Source organism: Bombina bombina, chromosome 10 (assembly GCF_027579735.1).
Source record: "Bombina bombina isolate aBomBom1 chromosome 10, aBomBom1.pri, whole genome shotgun sequence".
Taxonomy (NCBI): domain Eukaryota; kingdom Metazoa; phylum Chordata; class Amphibia; order Anura; family Bombinatoridae; genus Bombina; species Bombina bombina.
In genome coordinates this window covers 208714493-208734492 of record NC_069508.1, presented here as the reverse complement: position 1 = coordinate 208734492, position 20000 = coordinate 208714493, and the positions used below count along the sequence as shown (strand labels likewise).

At 40.0% G+C, this 20000-nt stretch overlaps 1 protein-coding gene across 1 annotated transcript in view; it reads right to left on the bottom strand.

Annotated features, from left to right (window-relative positions):
• The window catches only part of EFCAB7 (EF-hand calcium binding domain 7), a 182108-nt gene that overhangs the window by 151978 nt on the left and 10130 nt on the right, over positions 1-20000 (bottom strand). The window contains 1 exon segment of the mRNA XM_053693673.1: positions 18099-18286. Coding sequence (XP_053549648.1) covers positions 18099-18285 — 187 coding nt within the window. The 5' untranslated portion in view covers position 18286.

The window sequence follows — 20000 nt, the reverse complement described above, 5'->3', positions numbered from 1 at the left end:
CCTTGTATGTAAGCTTCTGCAGACTGCCCCTTTACCTGTTTACATCTGTGATTATCTTGTAGCTAAGCCTCTGCAGACTGTCCCTTATCTCAATTAATATACTTTTTACCTCTGTGATTACCCTGTATCTAAGCCTCTGCAGACTGCCCCTTATCTCAGTTATATTAATATACTTTTTACCTCTGTAATTACCCTGTATCTAAGCCTCTGCAGACTGCCCCTGTGTCTCAGTTATATTAATATACATTTACCTCTGTGATTACCTTGTATCTAAGCCTCTGCAGACTGCTCCTTATCTCAGTTATATTAATATATTTTTTACTGTATGTATGTATGTATGTATGTATATGCAACTGACGCTCCTGGTTCTGCCAGCATTGCTTTTTACCTCTGTGATTACCTTGTATGTAAGCCTCTGCAGACTGCCCCTTATCTCAGTTACATTAATATACTTTTTACCTCTGTGATTACCCTGTATCTAAGCCTTTGCAGACTGCTCCTTATCTCAGATATTAATATAATGTTTACCGCTGTGATTATCTTGTAGCTAAGCCTCTGCAGACTGCCCCTGTATCTCAGTTATATTAATATACATTTACCTCTGCGATTACCCTGTATCTAAGCCTCTGCAGACTGCTCCTTATCTCAGTTATATTAATACACTTATTACCTCTGTAATAAATCTCTATCTAAGCCTCTGCAGCCTGCCCGGTATCTCAGTTATATTAATATACTTTTTACCTCTGTGATAACCTTGTATGTAAGCATCTGCAGACTGCCCCCGTATCTCAGTTCTTTTGACAGATTTGCATTTTAGCCAATCAGTGCTGACTCATACATAACTCCATGGGAGGGAGCACAATGTTATCTATATGACACATGTGAACTAGTGCAGTCGAACTGTGAAAAACTGGCAAAATGCACTGAGATAAGAGGCGGCTTTCAAGGGCTTATAAATTAGCATACAAGCTTACCTAGGTTTAGCTTTCAACAAAGAATACCAAAAGAACAAGAAAGTTGTTTAAAATTACTGCCCTAAGAGTAAGAGTCCGCAAAAAAGAGAATCATACAGACCCATCGCATTGTTAAACTCTGACTACAAAATTTTTACATCTATACTAGCCAAGAGACTGCAAAAGGGACTAGTTGAGATCATCCATAAAGATCAAGCGGGGTTCTTGTACAATCGCAGCTCAGCTGCTAAGATTAGACAACTTCTTTTGATTGTTGACTATTTTAAAAACTCTGAGGGTAAACTTCAAACATCATACTCAGATGCAGCAGTAGTTGCAATAGATGCTGAAAAAGCCTTTGACAGGGTTAATCACTATCATTTATTCGACACATTAAGCAGGTTTGGACTGTCAAACAATTTCCTCAACCTAGTCAAAAACATCTGTTCACAAGTATCTACAAGTTTAGTTATTCATGGTCAGGTATCAAGCAAAATCAAGTTAGAAAAAGGTACAAGACAAGGGTGTCCACTGTCACCCTTGTTATTTGATCTAGCAATTGAGCCGTTTGCTATAAAAATAAGGCAACAAATCAAAGGTATAAGGTATTTCAATTGGCAAGAAATAGGCTAAAGTGGCGCTGTATGCTGATGATCTCCTTGTTTATATAGCTAATACCAATAAGAATATCCCCAAGCTATTAAGTATAATCGATACCTTTGGCCTCTTCACATGATATAAAATGAACAGCACTAAATCAGAAATATTGTGGCTAAGGGTAAAAAATAACTGCCTGACTGACAATCCATTCAAAATAGTTTCCAATTCATTTAGATATCTTGGGGTCATCATTTCAGCAAATCCCCTGGAATGGTACTCGTTAAACTTTACCCCTATTCTCCATCAAGCACTACAACAAATGAGGAATTGGCAAAATCTCCCCCTTTCAATAGCGGGACGAATAGCGCGGTTTAAAATGGTTATATTGCCAAAGATCTGTTATCTGTTTCAAAATCTCCCACTAATCTTAAAAGCATATGATGTCAAGAAGTTTAACACAGCCCTCCGCCATTTTATATGGCAAGCTAAGAAACCTAGAATCTCTCTAAAGAGATTAACGCTTCCTAAACAAAAAGGTGGAATGGCTCTGCCTGATCTATTCCTGTACAATTTGGCTTTTCTAGGGCGTATCGCGGCAGATTGGATTGCAGAATCAAATCATTTCTCTGATTACAATCTTGAACAAAGCGCGACAAAGCCGCTCTCACCAGTATCTCTATTGCACATTTCTCCCCAACAAATACCTAAACAAATAAAAGACTTGAAGACTATATACACGGTACTTATAGCTTGGGGAAAAATTGGTTCCCACATTCAGGTAAATACTCAAATACCAACTTACCAAACTTTCCTAGAGAACCCAGAGTTCCAGGAGAGAACACAAGATCAAATCCTACAACGCTGGCATAATCAAGGACTAACAAGGGTCTCGCAGCTCTTTAAGCAAGAATCAGGCGCCATTAAGTCGTTCAAGGAATTGAAATTGGAATTTAATTTAAAAAATCAGGAATTTTTTATGTACTTACAAACCAGGCATTACGCTTGGCAATTAATCAATAAATACAATTGGAAATGGATGTGGGGCAATTTGGACAATTGGATAATACTAAACAGAACAGGACATTTCTCCATAGCCCCATGGTATAATCTCCTTGTTTCTCACAAAGGAGATGAGAATCTAATGAGAATAGCCCAAAAATGGGTAAACCAGGTCAGTGTAAATAGCGAATTACAAGTGTCCAGGTCAATTCAACTATCGCTGGAAGCCACCATGGCTGAGACCTGGAGAGAGTCACATTTAAAACTTTTATACCAAACATATTACACACCAGAGAGGGGTTACAGATGGTACAACATGAACTTCAATAAGTGCCCTAAATGCAGCCTACCTGCAGCGGATCTAGTCCATATTATATGGGAATGTCCAAGAATTATACAATTTTAGAATACTGGCTAAACAAAACATTAAAAATCATCCCCCTCAAAATAACATTGATCTATATTATCTTTTTAGTTGACAAGAATAATAATTTTACGGACTCTAAAATTGTGAACCTAGTCATCTTAGCAGCCAGAAACTTAATATTCAAAAACTGGAAAAGCAAGATAGTACCATCAATCACTGACGTTAAAAATGATCTCAGAAAACAATACCTAATTGAACAGAAAGCTACAGATCTAAACCTAGAAAGGGAAATAAAATTCTTCTTTGATAAATGGGCAAAATTTATCAAGATTTTTTCGCCTCCTGAAATTGAATATTTAATATTCCCTTTCAGAAATACTGATTTAGTATTATTGGGCACTTGGTGAGAAGGGGAGAGAGAAGACAATTTTATTTTCTTGTATTTTTTTCTTTTTTTTTTTTTCTTTTTCTCCTTCTTTCTTTTTTATCCCTGCATGAGAAGTCAGGGTACATGATAATTGATTTGTTTAAATTGGTAGAGAGCTACAGTTAATGAGTGATTGTACTTACTCGTTAGGTCCATTAGTTAAAATTCTTGACAAGGACAGATATTGCTAAGAAATTCTTGAATTTGTTGTTGGGGTACAAGATAGTTAGTTTTGGTTGCTTAAAAGGTAATTAAGTGCAATCATTTTAGAGGTTTTATTCATCTCTTATGCCAAATATCCATCAATATCCTTGATAAAGATAGATGTATCCCCCCAACTTCCCACAGGAGAAGTTGGGGTTTAGGTTAAGAACTATGTGTACCTCTTTAAGCTCATTTTATGTTTTGTGAAAATTGTGCCCCTTTCTTCTCTTTGTTTAAGTTTGTGTGTTATTTGGAAAAACTAATAAAACAAGTTTAAAAAAAATAAATAAAAATTACTGCCCTATCTGAATCATAAAACTTTAATTTTGACTAGACTGTCCCTTTAACCTTACTTATGGTTAAACACATTATTATCTAGGGTCAATAATGCAAAAATGATTATCAGCAATAGAGATTATGGTAATTTACAACTGCTTGCTTAAGTGTTACAGATTCATAGAAAATGAGCATACATATTGAAAACAGAGTCACAGCAAAAAATTAGATTAAACAGTTACTATATGCATGTGATAGTGCAGCAAGTGTATTTTCTTTTTGTAAGATTATGTCCCTTTAAAATGAATTGCTGCCTTTTATCAGCTATAATGTTTAATAATATGCAATGCACTTGATACAGTGATTATTCCGAACCTAGTTTTGCAAGAATAATATTTTACTTTATATTCTAATGAGGACGCAATTGTGGTTCTGCTATTACCTACACTCCGTATGTGGCGTGAGTTTTATCGTTATATATGAACCGTGCTTAATCTGTGACTGTTCATTGAGGGAACGGATTGGAGCTGCATGTGAGGATTTTAAATGTATTTGTCTTGACTGCTATCGAAGCGTTTTGATATAGTGGTGCAAGGTTTTGCTGAGGGACAAAAGCAGTTTGTTTTAATATACATGGAGTTATTTGTTTGTTTCTTTATATGCTAATGCTCTGTTCTTAGGTAGCGTAGACGGCTTAGGTGGTTCAGTTCACAGCAAGTGCGCATTAAATCAAGAGGATAATAAACAGTAGTAATGTATCTAACGTACCTTCCCAAGTATGTAATGTCACAGTGCAAATACAACGTCAATATCTGTAGGTTATAGTTTCACTACACAAGCCCTTCTTTAGAGTACAACATAAGTCTGCACATATTCTAATACTAGGCTCAGAGGCGTAACTAGAAACCACAGGGCCCAGGTGCAAGAATCTAAGAAGGGCCCCCACCGCACCCCCCAAAAAAAAGAAGTGAATTTGATACATATCTTTTTTTTTTTTTACATTTAACACAGGAAAAAAATGTGAATCAGATTACATGTCTGCAAAAGGAGGTACCCTGTGCCCACAGTCCATGAGATGGTCTGACCCCCTATTACTGTGTATAGTGACACTGTTTAACCCACCAGTACTGTATATAGTGAGTCAGTGACACAGTCTGTAATCTGCCGGTGAGATGGCTGGCCTGACTCTACCCACCCCAGTACTTTATAAAGTGACCACAGTAGTCTGTGACATGGTCCAGCACCCCCCCCCCCGTACTGTATATAGTGGTACTATATAGACTGACACTGTTTACACCCTGCCCCCCCCCCCCCCATGCTATAGTAACAAGGTCTGTAATTTGCTGGTTCCACAAAAATACACACACACACACACACATACATGCATAAATACACACATACATGCATAAACACACACACACATGCATAAATACACACACAGTCACATACAAACATACACACACATACATGCATAAATACACACAGTCACATACAAACATACACACACACACATACATGCATAAATACACACACAGTCACATACAAACACACACACATACATGCATAAACACACACACACACACACACATACATGCATAAATACACACACACACTCACATACAAACATACACACACACACACATAAACACCAATGAGTAAAACAGAAAAACTAACCCCTGTAGTCAGACACTAGTGAAGCATCATGTCACACTCACATGATATCAGTGCAGGTAGTGGCAGGTCAACATTTTTTATTGTAAAAAAAAAAAAAAAACCCAGAATTTATGCTTACCTGATAAATTTCTTTCTCTTGTGATGTATCGAGTCCACGGATTCATCCATACTTATGGGATATTCTCCTTCCCTACAGGAAGTGGCAGAGAGAGCCCCCACAGCAGAGCTGTCCATATAGCTCCTCCCTTAGCTCCACCCCCCAGTCATTCGACCGAAGGCTAGGAAGAAAAAGGAGAAACTATAGGGTGCAGTGGTGACTGAAGTTTTTTAAATAAAAATATACTACCTGTCTTAAATAGACAGGGCGGGCCGTGGACTCGATACATCACAAGAGAAAGAAATTTATCAGGTAAGCATAAATTCTGTTTTCTCTTGTAAGATGCATCGAGTCCACTGATTCATCCATACTTATGGGATACCAATACCAAAGCTTTAGGACACGGATGAAGGGAGGGACAAGACAGGTACCTTAAACAGAAGGCACCACTGCTTGTAGAACCTTTCTCCAAAAAATAGCCTCCGAAGAAGCAAAAGTATCAAATTTGTAAAATTTGGAAAATTTATGAAGCGAAGACCAAGTCGCCGCCTTACAAATCTGTTCAACAGAAGCCTCATTTTTAAAAGCCCATGTGGAAGCCACTGCTCTAGTAGAATGAGCAGTAATTCTTTCAGGATGCTGCTGGCCAGCAGTCTCATAAGCCAAACGGATTAAGCTTTTCAGCCAAAAGGAAAGAGAGGTAGCCGTAGCCTTTTGACCTCTCCGTTTACCAGAATAAACAACAAACTATGAAGATGTTTGACGGAAATCTTTAGTTGCTTGTAAGTAGAACTTTAAAGCACGAACCACATCAAGATTGTGCAACAGACATTCCTTCTTTGATGAAGGATTAGGACACAGAGAAGGAACAACAATCTCCTGATTGATATTCCTATTAGAAAAAACCTTAGGAAGAAACCCAGGTTTGGTACGCAAAACCACCTTATCTGCATGGAAAACTAGGTAAGGTGAGTCACACTGTAAAGCAGATAACTCAGAAACTCTTCGAGCTGAAGAGATAGCTACTAAAAACAAAACTTTCCAAGAAAGAAGCTTAATATCTATGGAATGCATAGGTTCAAACGGAACCCCTTGAAGAACTTTAAGAACCAAGTTTAAACTCCATGGCAGAGCAACAGGTTTAAATACAGGCTTGATCCTGACCAAGGCCTGACTACATGCTTGAACGTCTGGAACATCTGCCAGACGTTTGTGTAAAAGAATAGACAGAGCAGATATTGTCCCAGGAACTAGCTGATAATCCTTTCTCCAATCCTTCTTGGAGAAAGGACAAAATTCTAGGATTCCTAATCTTACTCCATGAGTAACCCTTGGATTCACACCAACAAAGATATTTGCGCCAAATCTTATGATAGATTTTCCTGGTAACAGGCTTTGATAGAATCAGGTGTTCAATTTCCAAGCAGTCAGACGCAGAGAAATTAGATTTGGATGCTTGAACGGACCTTGGATTAGAAGGTCCTGCCTCATTGGCAGAGTCCACAGTGGAACAGATGACATGTCCACCAGGTCTGCATACCAAGTCCTGCGTGGGCACACAGGCGCTATCAGAATTACAGAAGCTCTCTCCTGCTTGATTCTCGCAACCAAACGTGGGAGGAGAGGAAACAGTGGAAATACATAAGCCAGATTGAAGGACCAGGGCACTGCTAGAGCATCTATCAGTACCGCCTGGGGATCCCGGGACCTGGAACCGTAACAAGGAAGTTTGGCGTTCTGTCGGGACACCATCAGATCCAATTCTGGTGTGCCCCATAGCTGAGTCAGCTGGGCAAATACCTCTGGATGGAGCTCCCACTCCCCTGGATGAAAAGTCTGACGACTTAGGAAATCCGCCTTCCAGTTCTCTACCCCTGGGATATGGATTGCTGAGAGATGGCAAGAGTGATCCTCCGCCCATCGGATTATTTTGGTTACCTCCATCATGGCTAGAGAATTCCGTGTTCCTCCTTGATGATTGATATAGGCTGCAGTCGTGATGTTGTCCGACTGAAATCTGATGAATTTGGCCGTAGCTAGCTGAGGCCACGTCTGAAGCGCATTGAATATCGCTCTCAGTTCTAGAATGTTTATCGGGAGGAGAAATTCCTCCCAAGACCATAAGCCCTGTGCTTTCAGGGATTTCCAGACTGCACCCCAGCCTAGCAGGCTGGCATCTGTCGTTACTATGAGCCACTCTGGCCTACGGAAACACATTCCCTGAGACAGGTGGTCCTGAGACAACCACAAAAGAAGAGAATCTCTGGTCTCTTGGTCCAGATGCAGATGAGGAGATAAATCTGCATAATCCCCATTCCACTATTTGAGCATGCATAGTTGCAGTGGTCTGAGGTGTAGGAGGGCATAGGGAACTATGTCCATTGCCGCTACCGTGAGTTCGATTACCTCCATACACTGAGCCACTGATGGCCGAGGAATGGAATGAAGAGCTCGGCAAGTGATTAAAAGTTTTGATTTTCTGACCTCCGTCAGAAATATTTTAATTTCTACCGAGTCTATCAGAGTCCCTAGGAAGGAAACTCTTGTGAGAGGGACGAAAGAACTCTTTTTTATGTTCACCTTCCACCCGTGAGATCTCAGAAAAGCCAACATGATGTCCGTGTGAGACTTGGCTAGCTGGAAAGTCGACTCCTGAATTAAGATGTCATCTAGATAAGGCGCCACTGCTATACCACGCGGTCTTAGAACCGCCAAAAGGGACCCTAGCACCTTTGTGAAAATTCTGGGAGCTGTGGCCAACCCGAAGGGAAGGGCCACAAACTGGTAATGCCTGTCCAGAAGGCGAATCTGAGGAACTGATGATGATCTCTGTGAATAGGGATGTGTAGATACGCATCCTTTAAATCCACGGTAGTCATATATTGACCCTCCTGGATCAGAGGAAGAACACTCTGAGGAATTTGTTTAGAATTTTGAGATCCAAGATTGGTCTGAAAGTTCCCTCTTTTTTGGGAACCACAAACAGGTTGGAGTAAAAACCTAGCCCTTTTTCCGCTCTTGGAACTGGGCGGATCACTCCCATGGTATGTAGGTCTTCTACACAGCATAAGAACGCCTCTCATTTTGTCTGGTTTGCAGACAATTGAGAAATGTGAAATCTCCCCCTTGGGGGGGGGGGGGGGAGTCTTTGAAGTCCAGAAGATATCCCTGGGAAACAATTTCTAAAGCCCAGAAACGTGAACATCTCTTGCCCAAGCCTGAGCAAAGAGAGAGAGTCTGCCCCCTACTAGATCCGGTCCCGGAACGGGGGCTACCCCTTCATGCTGTCTTAGAAACAGCAGCAGGCTTCTTGGCCTGTTTACCTTTGTTGCAAGCCTAGTTAGGTCTCCAGACTGATTTGGATTGGACAGAATTCCCCTCTTGCTTTGCTGCAGGGGAAGCTGAAGCGGGACCACCCTTGAAGTTCCGAAAGGAACGAAAATTATTTTGTTTGGTCCTCATCTTATTTGTTTTATCCTGAGGGAGGGCATGGCCTTTCCCTCCAGTGATGTCTGAAATAATTTCTTTCAGTGCAGGCCCGAATAGGGTCTTTCCTTTGAAAGGGATGTTCAACAATTTAGATTTTGATGACACATCAGCAGACCAGGACTTAAGCCATAACGCCCTGCGTGCTAAAATGGAAAAACCTGAATTCTTTGCCGCTAATTTAGCCATTTGGAAAGCGGCATCTGTAATGAAAGAATTAGCCAACTTAAGGGCCTTAATTCTATCCATAATATCCTCTAATGAAGTCTCCACCTGAAGAGCCTCTTCTAGAGCCTCAAACCAGAAAGCAGCTGCAGTAGTTACAGGAACAATGCATGCAATAGGTTGGAGAAGAAAACCTTGATGAACAAAAATTTTCTTTAGGAGACCCTCTAATTTTTTATCCATAGGATCTATGAAAGCACAACTGTCTTCGATAGGTATAGTTGTACGCTTAGCAAGAGTAGAAATAGCTCCCTCCACCTTAGGAACAGTCTGCCACGAGTCCTGTATGGTGTCAGATATGGGAAACATTTTCTTAAAAACAATTAACCCCTTAATGTAAAAACCGGATTGAAAAAAAAATTCAAAACCGGTAAAATAACGTTCAGCACCTTGCCACAGCTTTTTTTTTTTTGCTGTGGCGCCTACCTGCCCTTTAGGAACGATTTGTGGGGGAAAAAAAACCTCTTTACAGCCCTCAAATACAGCAGGAATCTCTGGAGAAGTAGCTGGATGCTTCTGAGGTAAATAAACTGTGCAACTGAAAATAGGCCCCTCCCACCTCACTCAAAGTTATGGGGCCTAAAAAACACCACAGAGTGTTTCTTAAACTAGCCATGTGGGTTAATAACCCTTAAACAAGCCACAAAGACCCCTTAAAGTCCCTCAAAAAATGTTTTATTTGTAACTAAACCAAAACGTTTTTTCCTATTAGTGTCACCAGTAACTATGAGCCCTTTATGCAAGCTTGGATTCCTCTTTAACTGAATACAGCTTACCTTTCCCTCATGGGGATATTGCCAGCCTTTGCTAGAAATAACACAGTCTGTCTAGAAAATAAAAATAGACTGACCTTAATGCAGTTTAGCCTGCAAACTGTTCCCCCCAACTGAAGTTTTCCTGTACTCTTCAGCCCTTGTGAGAACAGCAGTGAATCTTAGTTACAAAGTGCTAAGATCATCATCCTCCTTGCAGAAATCTTCATCCCTTTTCTGCCAGAGAGTAAATAGTACACACCGGTACCATTTAAAATAACAAACTTTTGCTTGAGAAAATAAAAACTTAACATTTTTGTCACCACACTCACTTTGCCCTTCCTAGCAGTTAAGCAGGCAGAGAGAATGACTAGGGGTGGAGCTAAGGGAGGAGCTATATGGACAGCTCTGCTGTGGGTGCTCTCTCTGCCACTTCCTGTAGGGAAGGAGAATATCCCATAAGTATGGATGAATTTGTGGACTCGATACATCTTACAAGAGAAAAAAAAATTTTTTAAGCTGGGCCCCCACCCTTGGGGGCCCAGTCGCAACTGCGGCCTCTGCACCCCCTGTAGTTTCGCCCCTGACTAGGCTACATTATATCACCTTTGTTGTTTTTTTTGCTGTGACTCTGTTTTCAATAAGTATGCCCATTTTCTGTGAATTTGTAACACTTAAAGGGACATAATACTTATATGCTAAATCACTCAAAACTGATGTATAATTGTAAAAAGCTGACAGGAAAATATCACCTGAGCATCTCTATGTAAATCCTCACAATTTCCTCAGCTCAGCAGAGTAAGTTCTGTGTAAAAAGTTATACTCGGTTACTGCCCAGCTGCAGGTAAAAAAATAAAAAAAATGATTGACTTAACTCTCATGAGATTTCATATTAAACTTCCTTAAACTGAATAGGGAAATAAGATGAGTGTGCACGAAAGCTTGCTCCTTCCGCTGTCCCGGGACAGACATACTGATTTGTTGCTTAGAAGTCCTTTACAATGGAATGTGGCTACTGAGGAACTTTTGAGGTAAAATATCTTTCTTTTTTACATAGAGATGTTCAGGTGATATTTTCCAGTCAGCTTTTTACAGCTATGCTGTATCACTTTCAAGTGTTTCAACATTTGGGTATCATGGCCCTTTAAGTAAGCAATTGTAAATTACCATAATCTCTTCTCTATTTTTGATAATCTAAAGTAGGAAGAATTAGAGATGTTTTGGACTAAACCCGGAGGGTTGAACAAACAGGACACTGGTACGCTGCAACTGTGAACCGCACAGATAATGAGCCAGTGTTTTTGTTCCTGTGTTCAAACATTCCCCTTCAATACAATAGGCGCATTGCGCATGCACAAAAGCCGGTTACGAGTAGGATAGAAAAATTACAAGAACACGCGGATGTCACTGATGACAAAAAAAGGGAGGGGCTTAACAGACATTTTGAAACGGCGGCGGCGCGAACAGTAAGTGATTTTATTGACAAACACGATATATTAGAATACTGGGCTACATTGGTAAATGATGATCCATGGAAAGTTTATATGTATAACTTAAAATGGTTTTTGGGTTGACTGTCCCTTTAGTCTGAATTTCACATGAGTAGTAGATTTTTGTCTGACAAATTTAGATCCATTTTCCTTCCCATCTGCATCATATGACAGCCATCAGTCAATCACAAAATGCATTCATACAGCGGACATAAAAAAAAGATTATATAGACCATTATGAAATTGCAGGTTTTTGGAATGTAAAGACAGAAATAACAACAATTTAAATGTCAGACATTTTTCCATCTGTAACGTGATATTCCAAAAAACTAAAATAAGGAGAGAAAAAAAAATAATTAAAAATTGAAATGAAACCCAAAATATTTATTTCATGATTCAGATAGAACAATTTTAAAACAACTTTTCAATTTACTTCTATTGTCTAATTTGCTTAATTCTCTTGTTATCCTTTGTTGAAAAGCATATCTAGATAGGCTTAGGAGCTTGGGGCTAGCTGCTAATTGGTGGCTGAAATTGTATGCCCATTTTCATTGGCTTACAAAATGTGTTCAGCTAGCTTCCAGGAGTGCATTGCTTCTTCTTCAATAAAGGACACCAAGAGAATAAAGTAAAAAAATTATAAAACAAAGTAAATTGGAAAGTTGTTTAAAAATGTATAATCCATCTGAATCATGAAAGAAAATTTTTGGATTTCATGTCCCTTTAATTATTAGCAACATTTTAAATAAAAAAAAAAAAACGACAGCACCCTGATTGCATAAGTCTGCATAATGTACCCAATCACATTCTAAATCATGCCTGTAGGTAAATGGCATACAGCTGCCAGCAATGAAAGGGATTCTGATTAAACCCAGATTAAAGTCAGCTGTTGCTGTAGGATTTACTTGAATGTTTGGGGTTGCATCCTACTGGGAGAGCCATGGTCGGCATTGTTGCCAAAGAAATTGCAAGAGCTAATTGTTAAAAAGTACCAATCAGGAGAGGGATATAAAGAATACTGACGGCACTGAATGTATCATGGAGCAGTGTTAAACCAATCATCAATAACTGAAGAAAACGTGGCACCACAAAGAACTTGTAAAGATCAAGATGACGAGGAGAAAAAAAACTTATCAGGGAGGCTACCAAGAGGCCAACAGTAACACTGGTGGAGTTACAGGAATTTCTGGTAGGTGCCAGTTACTACTTGCATGTGACCAATAGCTCTCGTATTATGCATGTCTGGGCTATGGTGTAGGGTGGCAAAACGGAGACCCATTCTTACAAACAAAGAACATCCAACCCCATGTAAATTATGCCAAAAGATTTATTCAGTACCCCAAACCATGTGGGAAAATGTGCTATCATCTGCCGAAGCAAAGGCTGAACTTTTTGGCTTAATACTAAAATATATAGGTGTGGCACAAAGCCAATAAAGCCCATTATGGAACACCATACCGACTTTGGAGCTTGGTGGTGGTAGCATCATGTTTTGGGGCTGCTTCTCTTCAGCTACGTCACAGGCTCTTGTCAAGATAGATGGAATAATGAAGAGCTCCAAATATCAAGATGTTTTGGCACAAAACCTGCAGGCCTCTGTGAGAAAGCTGAAGATAATGAGGAATTTCACAACATGGCAATGACCCCAACCTCCAAGTTAACCAAGACATAGCTTCAGAAAAGGAAAACCAAATATTTGGAAATGCCCGGACCTCAATCCCATCGAAAACCTGTGGAATGACCTAAAGAGAGTTGTACACAGGAGATCCCCTTGCAAATTTAAAGGGACATGAAACCCAACATTTTTCTTTCATGATTCAGATAGAGAATGCAATTTTAAACAACATTCTAATTCACTTCTATTAATTAATTTGCTTCATTCTTTAGCTATCCTTTGTGGAAGAAATAGCAATGCATATTGGTGAGCAAATGACGAGGCATCTATGTATAGCCACCAATCAGCAGCTACTGAGCCTATTTAGATATGCTTTCCAACAAAGGATATCAAGAGAATGAACCAAATAAGATAATAGAAGTAAATGGGAAGGTTGTTTAAAATAGCATGCTCTTTCTATAGAACGAAAGAAAAAAATTGGGGTTCATGTCCCTTTAACTTTGCTTGCAAAGAAGAGTGGGATAAAATTCCAACGTTAATAGAGACTTATTCACAAAGACTTGCAGCTGTAATAAGTGCAAAAGGTGCTTCCACAAAGTATTAGTTGGATGGGGGGTGCAATATAATTTTTTTTTTTTTTTTTTAATTTACAATGTTTCCTAATAATAAACTTTTTTTTTTCTCTGGATTTTTGTTTGTTGGAAGATCCCATTATAGATGGAAAAAGTCTGACATTTGCATTGTTATTTCTGTCTTTACATTTCACAAACCTGCAATTTCAAAAGAGTGTGTAGACTTTTTATACCCACTGTATATAGTGTGAATTCTTGCACCTGCTCAGTAGGGGCGGGTGCCTCAGAAAGTGTGCATATAAAAAGACTGTGCACATTTTGATAATGGGTGTGAATTGGGAAGTTGTTTAAAACTGTGTCATAAAAGTTCAACTTTGGCTTTAGGGTTCCTTTAAATAGCTTGTAAGCGGTGTTGGTGTATGAGTAAGATTATAATAAGTTGTATTTTTGATAGATGGTTCCTTTACAATGGTGCTTTGGGTCTAAGCGTGCAACTCTCGGGTCTATAAACACATACACAAGAAGACAACGCTTGTTCACAACTGCAGCAATATGCAGACGGAACATCCAAAAGTATTTTCAGCCACAACATATGTTTTTGTTTTTCACATTTGTGTTAAACTGCCTCCTGAAATATTATACTGTAAAAATATTCTGCTGATCCGCGTATTATTTGTAATAAGATAATTCTCCTTCTGAGGGCCTGCTCTTGGCTTCTGCGCAGCTTATTAATTGACAGTTAATCATGGGAAAGGCTTGGTATTAGAACTGCTATGTACTTTCTGACCTTGACATAGACTCTCACATAATAATAATAATTGGTTCTGATGGAAGGAGATGAAAGACATAGCAAGCGGAAAGGAGATAACATTTGTTCTCACCACTACTATTTTTGAAGCTGTATTAAAAGAAATCTGCCATTAGCAAGAAGCAAAAAAAAAAATAAAAAAATCTTCTGACATAATTTTGAAAGCCTTCATTAGACTAAGCACATCTGCTGAATGTGACCGCCTGCTAAACTAGCCATGGCGTAATTACGGTATCACGACTGAAAAACCCAACCTGTCATAAGGATTTATCTTTCTAGCAACATACCAGAGCTCTTCAGCAAAAGGGCGCTACAGATTTACCCTTGCAGTGCCAGCCGGGCACACGTTAGGCATTCATTCTGTCTCACAATGTGTTAACTTGGTATGATGCATCCATTTCATTAAAATAAGATTAGATTTCCCGTTATGTTTACGGTTAAAATACAATAATAGCAATTATACAGAAACAAACCAATAGTATCACACAATGCATTGGTATTTGCATTTACAAACATCCTATACTATAAAAGGCCAAGTGTGTTTGTCCGAAGCTGTCATGCGCAGTAAAGACAGCACGCGGACAAACACACTGGCCTAAGTCCCTACCTGTTCTGCCGACTGCGCCGAGCAAAAGTGGGCGTGGCCGAGCGTGAAGGGGCGGGGCCTAAAGCGAAGGCCCGTGAAGGGGGCGGAGCCTAGCGTGAAGGCCCGTGAAGAGAGCTCAAACAGCTCAAGAGAGGGTGGAGGGATGTGGGGAGAGGGGGGGAGATGTGGAGTGAGGGGGGAGATGTGGAGTGAGGGGGGAGATGTGGAGTGAGGGGGGAGATGTGGGGATGATGTGGGAGATGTGGAGAGAGGGCGAGAGATGTGGGGAGATGTGGAGTGAGGGAGGGGGAGATGTGGGGAGAGGGGGGAGATGTGGGGAGAGGGGGGAGATGTGGGGAGATGTGGGGAGAGGGGGGAGATGTGGAGAGAGGGGGGAGATGTGGAGAGAGGGGAGAGATGTGGGGAGATGTGGAGAGAGGGGGGAGATGTGGAGAAAGGGGAGAGATGTGGGGAGATGTGGAGAGAGGGGGGAGATGGGGAGAGGGAGAAAGAGGGGGGAGAGGGAGAGAGAGAGAGAGAGAGAGAGAGAGAGGGGGGAGAGGGAGAGAGAGAGGGAGAGAGAGAGAGAGAGGGGAGGGGAGAGAGAGAGGGGAGATAGAGAGAGAGGAGAGACACAGAGAGAGGGGAGAGAGAGGGGGGGGGAGAGATAGAGGGGCAAGAGAGAGAGAGGAGAGACAGAGGGGGGAGAGAGAGAGAGAGAGAGAGAGAGAGAGAGGGGGGAGAAAGAGAGAGGGAAGAGAGAGAGAGAGGGGGGAGAAAGAGAGAGGGAAGAGAGAGAGAGAGGGAAGAGAGAGAGAGAGGGGGGAGAGAGAGGGGAGAGGGGGGGGGGGGAGAGAGGGGAGAGAGAGAGAGGGGAGGGAGAGAGAGAGAGAGAGGGGAGAGAGAGAGAGGGGGAAGAGAGAGAGGGGGGGGGGGGAGAGAGAGGCGAGAGAGAGGGGGGGGGGGAGAGAGAGAGGCGAGAGAGAGAGGGGGGGAGAGAGAGATAGAGGGGCGAGAGAGAGAGGGGGGGGAGAGAGAGATAGAGGGGAGATAGAGAGAGGGGAGAGAGAGAGGGGTGAGATAGAGAGAGCGGAGAGAGAGAGGGGAGAGAGAGAGAAAGGGGGGAGAAAGAGAGAGAGAGGGGGGAGAGAGAGAGGGGAGCGAGAGAGAGAGAGAGAGAGGGGGAGAGAGCGCAAAAGAGAGGGGGGAGAGAGAGAAAGCAAAAGAGAGTGGGAGGGAGAGAACGCCAGGGGTGGGACCACTGTACTGCAAAAAATGGCCCGTGTGAACGGGCTTTAGGACTAGTATTAAATAAAAGTACAGTCTTTTTTGTCACTTTTTGCAGCCTGGAATACACAAACTTCAAAAATGAAACTTTCATAGTTCAGATAAAACAAATTTTAAATTGACTTCTGATATCAAGTTTAATTCATTCTCTTGATAACCTTTGTTGAAGGAGCACCGGTGCACTACTGGGAGCTAGCTGAACACGTCAGCCGACAAAAGAAGCATATACATGCATCCACCAATCAGCAACTAGCTTCTTGCAGATCCTGGGCCTACCTAGGTATGCTTTTAAACAAAGGATACAAAGACAACAAAGTAAATTAGACAACAGAATTACATAGGAAAGTTGTTTAAAACTGCAGGTTCCCTATCTGAATCTATTCCTTTAAGTTAGATCCCTGTAGTGAATTGCTGCTCTGAAGCGAACTTAAAAGGGGCAATAAACAACAGGTTTAATCAACTTTTTAGTTTACTTCTATTAGCAAATTTGCTTCATTCTCTTGGTATCCTTTGTAGAAGAAACAGCATTGACTACTGGGAGATAGCTGAATATATTAGGTGAGGTAATGACAAGAGGTATATAGGCCTATCCACTAATCAGCAGCTAGACGACCTATGTTTGCTTTTCAACAAAGGATAAAAAAATAAAATAAAGCAAATTAGATATCCATGCTCACATTTTATTATTGCTTTGAAATTTGTCTCTACCAATGTACTTAACGCACAAAGGGCTTGTTAATTCATAAACACAATGCCAAGGCATTCCTGAGCATGGCACAGCCTCTGAGCCAATCAGGAATCTCACACCTATGTAGCTACCGACTGCATTCTGATCAGGAACTGCTTGGCAATATAGCTGCTGTGGGGCTTTAGGTATGTGTTTAACCTCTTTGAGCAATAGTGAAATGATACAATGATAACACACTTTACAGCATTATCCTTTTGTACTTGTATGCCTCTTTGGTACAATTTTTTAAAAAAAAGTTGATTTAAAAAAAGTTTAAAGCAGCCTTTTTTTCCAACAACAAAAGAAGTAAACATGCTTTACATTTGCTAAAGTAATACGTGTAGTATTACTGTTTATGTTCTGTGATAAAATACTGAGTGTCTAAACTATTGCTTTGGCTACAATATACTGTTATGGAAACAGTGTCTCTCTTCTAACGTGAACGTTAATATAGTGCAAAAGAAATATGAGCCCAATGAGATCTAGAATTTGTAAAAAAACAACTGTGTAATAAGATCATTTTAACATCTTCAAATTAACGATTCATTTTTTTTTATATAGCAACGATGGTGTTAAAGATCCTGGTTTAAAAGAAAAGGGTACTGTCATTTTTTTCTTCCTATTACTGTGTTGCAAATGTTCTATTTTACCTGCTGGAATGTATTAAATTGTTCACAGAGAGATTATTTAGCTTTATTGTATCATTTAAAATAGCTGTTTTTGCCTGCTGAAATTAAAAGCTATACTAAAAATGTCAATACCGTTTAAAGAAAAGGTAAGTAAACCAGAGGCAACATCAGAAATCAACCTTCCAGTCAGGTGACAGCGATAATCCAGAGACAGAGTTGGAAGGTCTGTATATAAGGAATACAATTTGTGAAAAACGATTTTATGCATCTTGTTTAGAGTTGTGAAAGGTAATATTTAGTGAAGGCATCTTACTAAAAACTTACCTAAACAGAGTTGGTCTTTATTAGTGATTTTATCCAAACTGCTTTTAAAAATGGTAAGATAAGCTGCCCGGCAGTTTAAGTAAAAGATTTCTTCCTCACTAGGTGGGGACTTTCTGGTTTCTTGACGTTCACTGAGTGAAAATTTAGAATTTGAAAGTGATGCATTACTCCCGTATAGGCTCGCCATCCTACGAAATGCACAGAAACGGTTCATTTTATAGAAATACAATAATGTCTTTTTATAGAACTGGGAAACATAAAAAAAAAAAAGAAGAAATAAAATAAACACAAACAATACCTGGCTGGGAAAGCCTAAAATGTTTTAAAAAGTACAATATATCACTTTGTACAATAATCCTCCAGCGAAGTACTTAAATAAATCTCATCTCAAAAATCCACGTTCAGTTTTAGATATTTCTGTTCACTACTGCGGTAATAGCACAAAACCATACACAAAGGGAAACTCCTCTTAAAATAATTAAAGGGACATGAACACCATTTTTTTCTTCCATGATTCAGATAGAGAATGACATTTTAAATAACTTTCTAATTTACTTATTTTATCAAATTTTCGTAGTTTTTTTGGAATCTTGGGTTAAAAAGTAGGGATGTAAGCGCAGTAGCGTGCACGTGCTCGCCTGGAGCAGATTTGCAAGAGAACTAGAGGGCAGCACTATTTCCTGCCATGCAGTGCTCCAGACATCTATATAGGTATCTCTTCAACAAAGAATACTATGAGAACTAAGCAAATTTGATTGTAAAATTAAATTAGGTTTTAAAAAGTGGAATAAAATTTGAACATTTTTTAAAACTACATGTTGTATCTGAATTAAGGAAGTTTTATTTTAACTTTACTGCCCCTTTAATAGACAACATTGTATAACTCAGAGGTTAAAAGGACACTGAACCCAATTTTTTTCTTTTGTGATTCAGCTAGAGCAGCAATTTTAAGTAACTTTCTAATTTACTCCTATTATTAATTTGTCTTTGTTCTCTTGCTATCTTTATTTGAAAAAGGCATCTAAGCTATTTTTTTGGTTCAGTACCCTGGACAGAGCTTGTTTATTGGTGGATGAATTTATCCACCAATCAGCAAGAACAACCCAGGTTGTTCACCAAAAATGGGCCGGCGTCTAAATGTACATTCTTGCATTTCAAATAAAGATACCAAGAAAATGAAGAAAAATTGCTAATTGGAGTAAATTAGAAAGTTGCTGCTCTATCTGAATCACAAAAGAAAACATTTGGATTCAGTGTCCCTTTAAGCTTGTCTTCCACCTGCTCTGCATTTCAGGTTCAGCCTGTTATAACTAGAACAGTGATGGAGAAACTTGGCACTCCAGCTGTTTCAGAACTACATCAACTGGACTTAAGAGTGGCTAAGCATCATGGGAAATGTAGTTCTGAAACTGGAGTGCCACAGTTTGCCATCAGTATTACAGTTTCATCACAAGAAACACCACAGTGTAGAGCTAAGAGGCATAAATTGTTAGGTGCAAGGAGACCATGTAAACTAAGCTGTGCATGGAAGAAGTTTGCAGAGATCACAACTATCCTGGAAATTGTAAGAAAATACCATTTGGGGGCTCTACCTTGCGGTCCCTTTCCTATAAATTCCCGTGTTTCCAAAGTGAACCAGGGATTATCCTCTCTCCTCCCATGGCTTGTCCAGAACACACATGGCTCAGCCCAAAGGACTCTTCTGACTCCACCCACAGGTTCCCCTGACTTAGCCTGCACCTCACAGTACAAGAAGGCAAACATTAAATATTCAGAGCATATCAAGGACTCAGCTTAGTAATTTTTTTTTTTGGGGGGGGGGGGTGGCACATAACAAATTCTAAAAAAATAAAAAAAATAAGCCAGCACGGAAGCAACAAAGTAATTCTACAATCCAAAAAC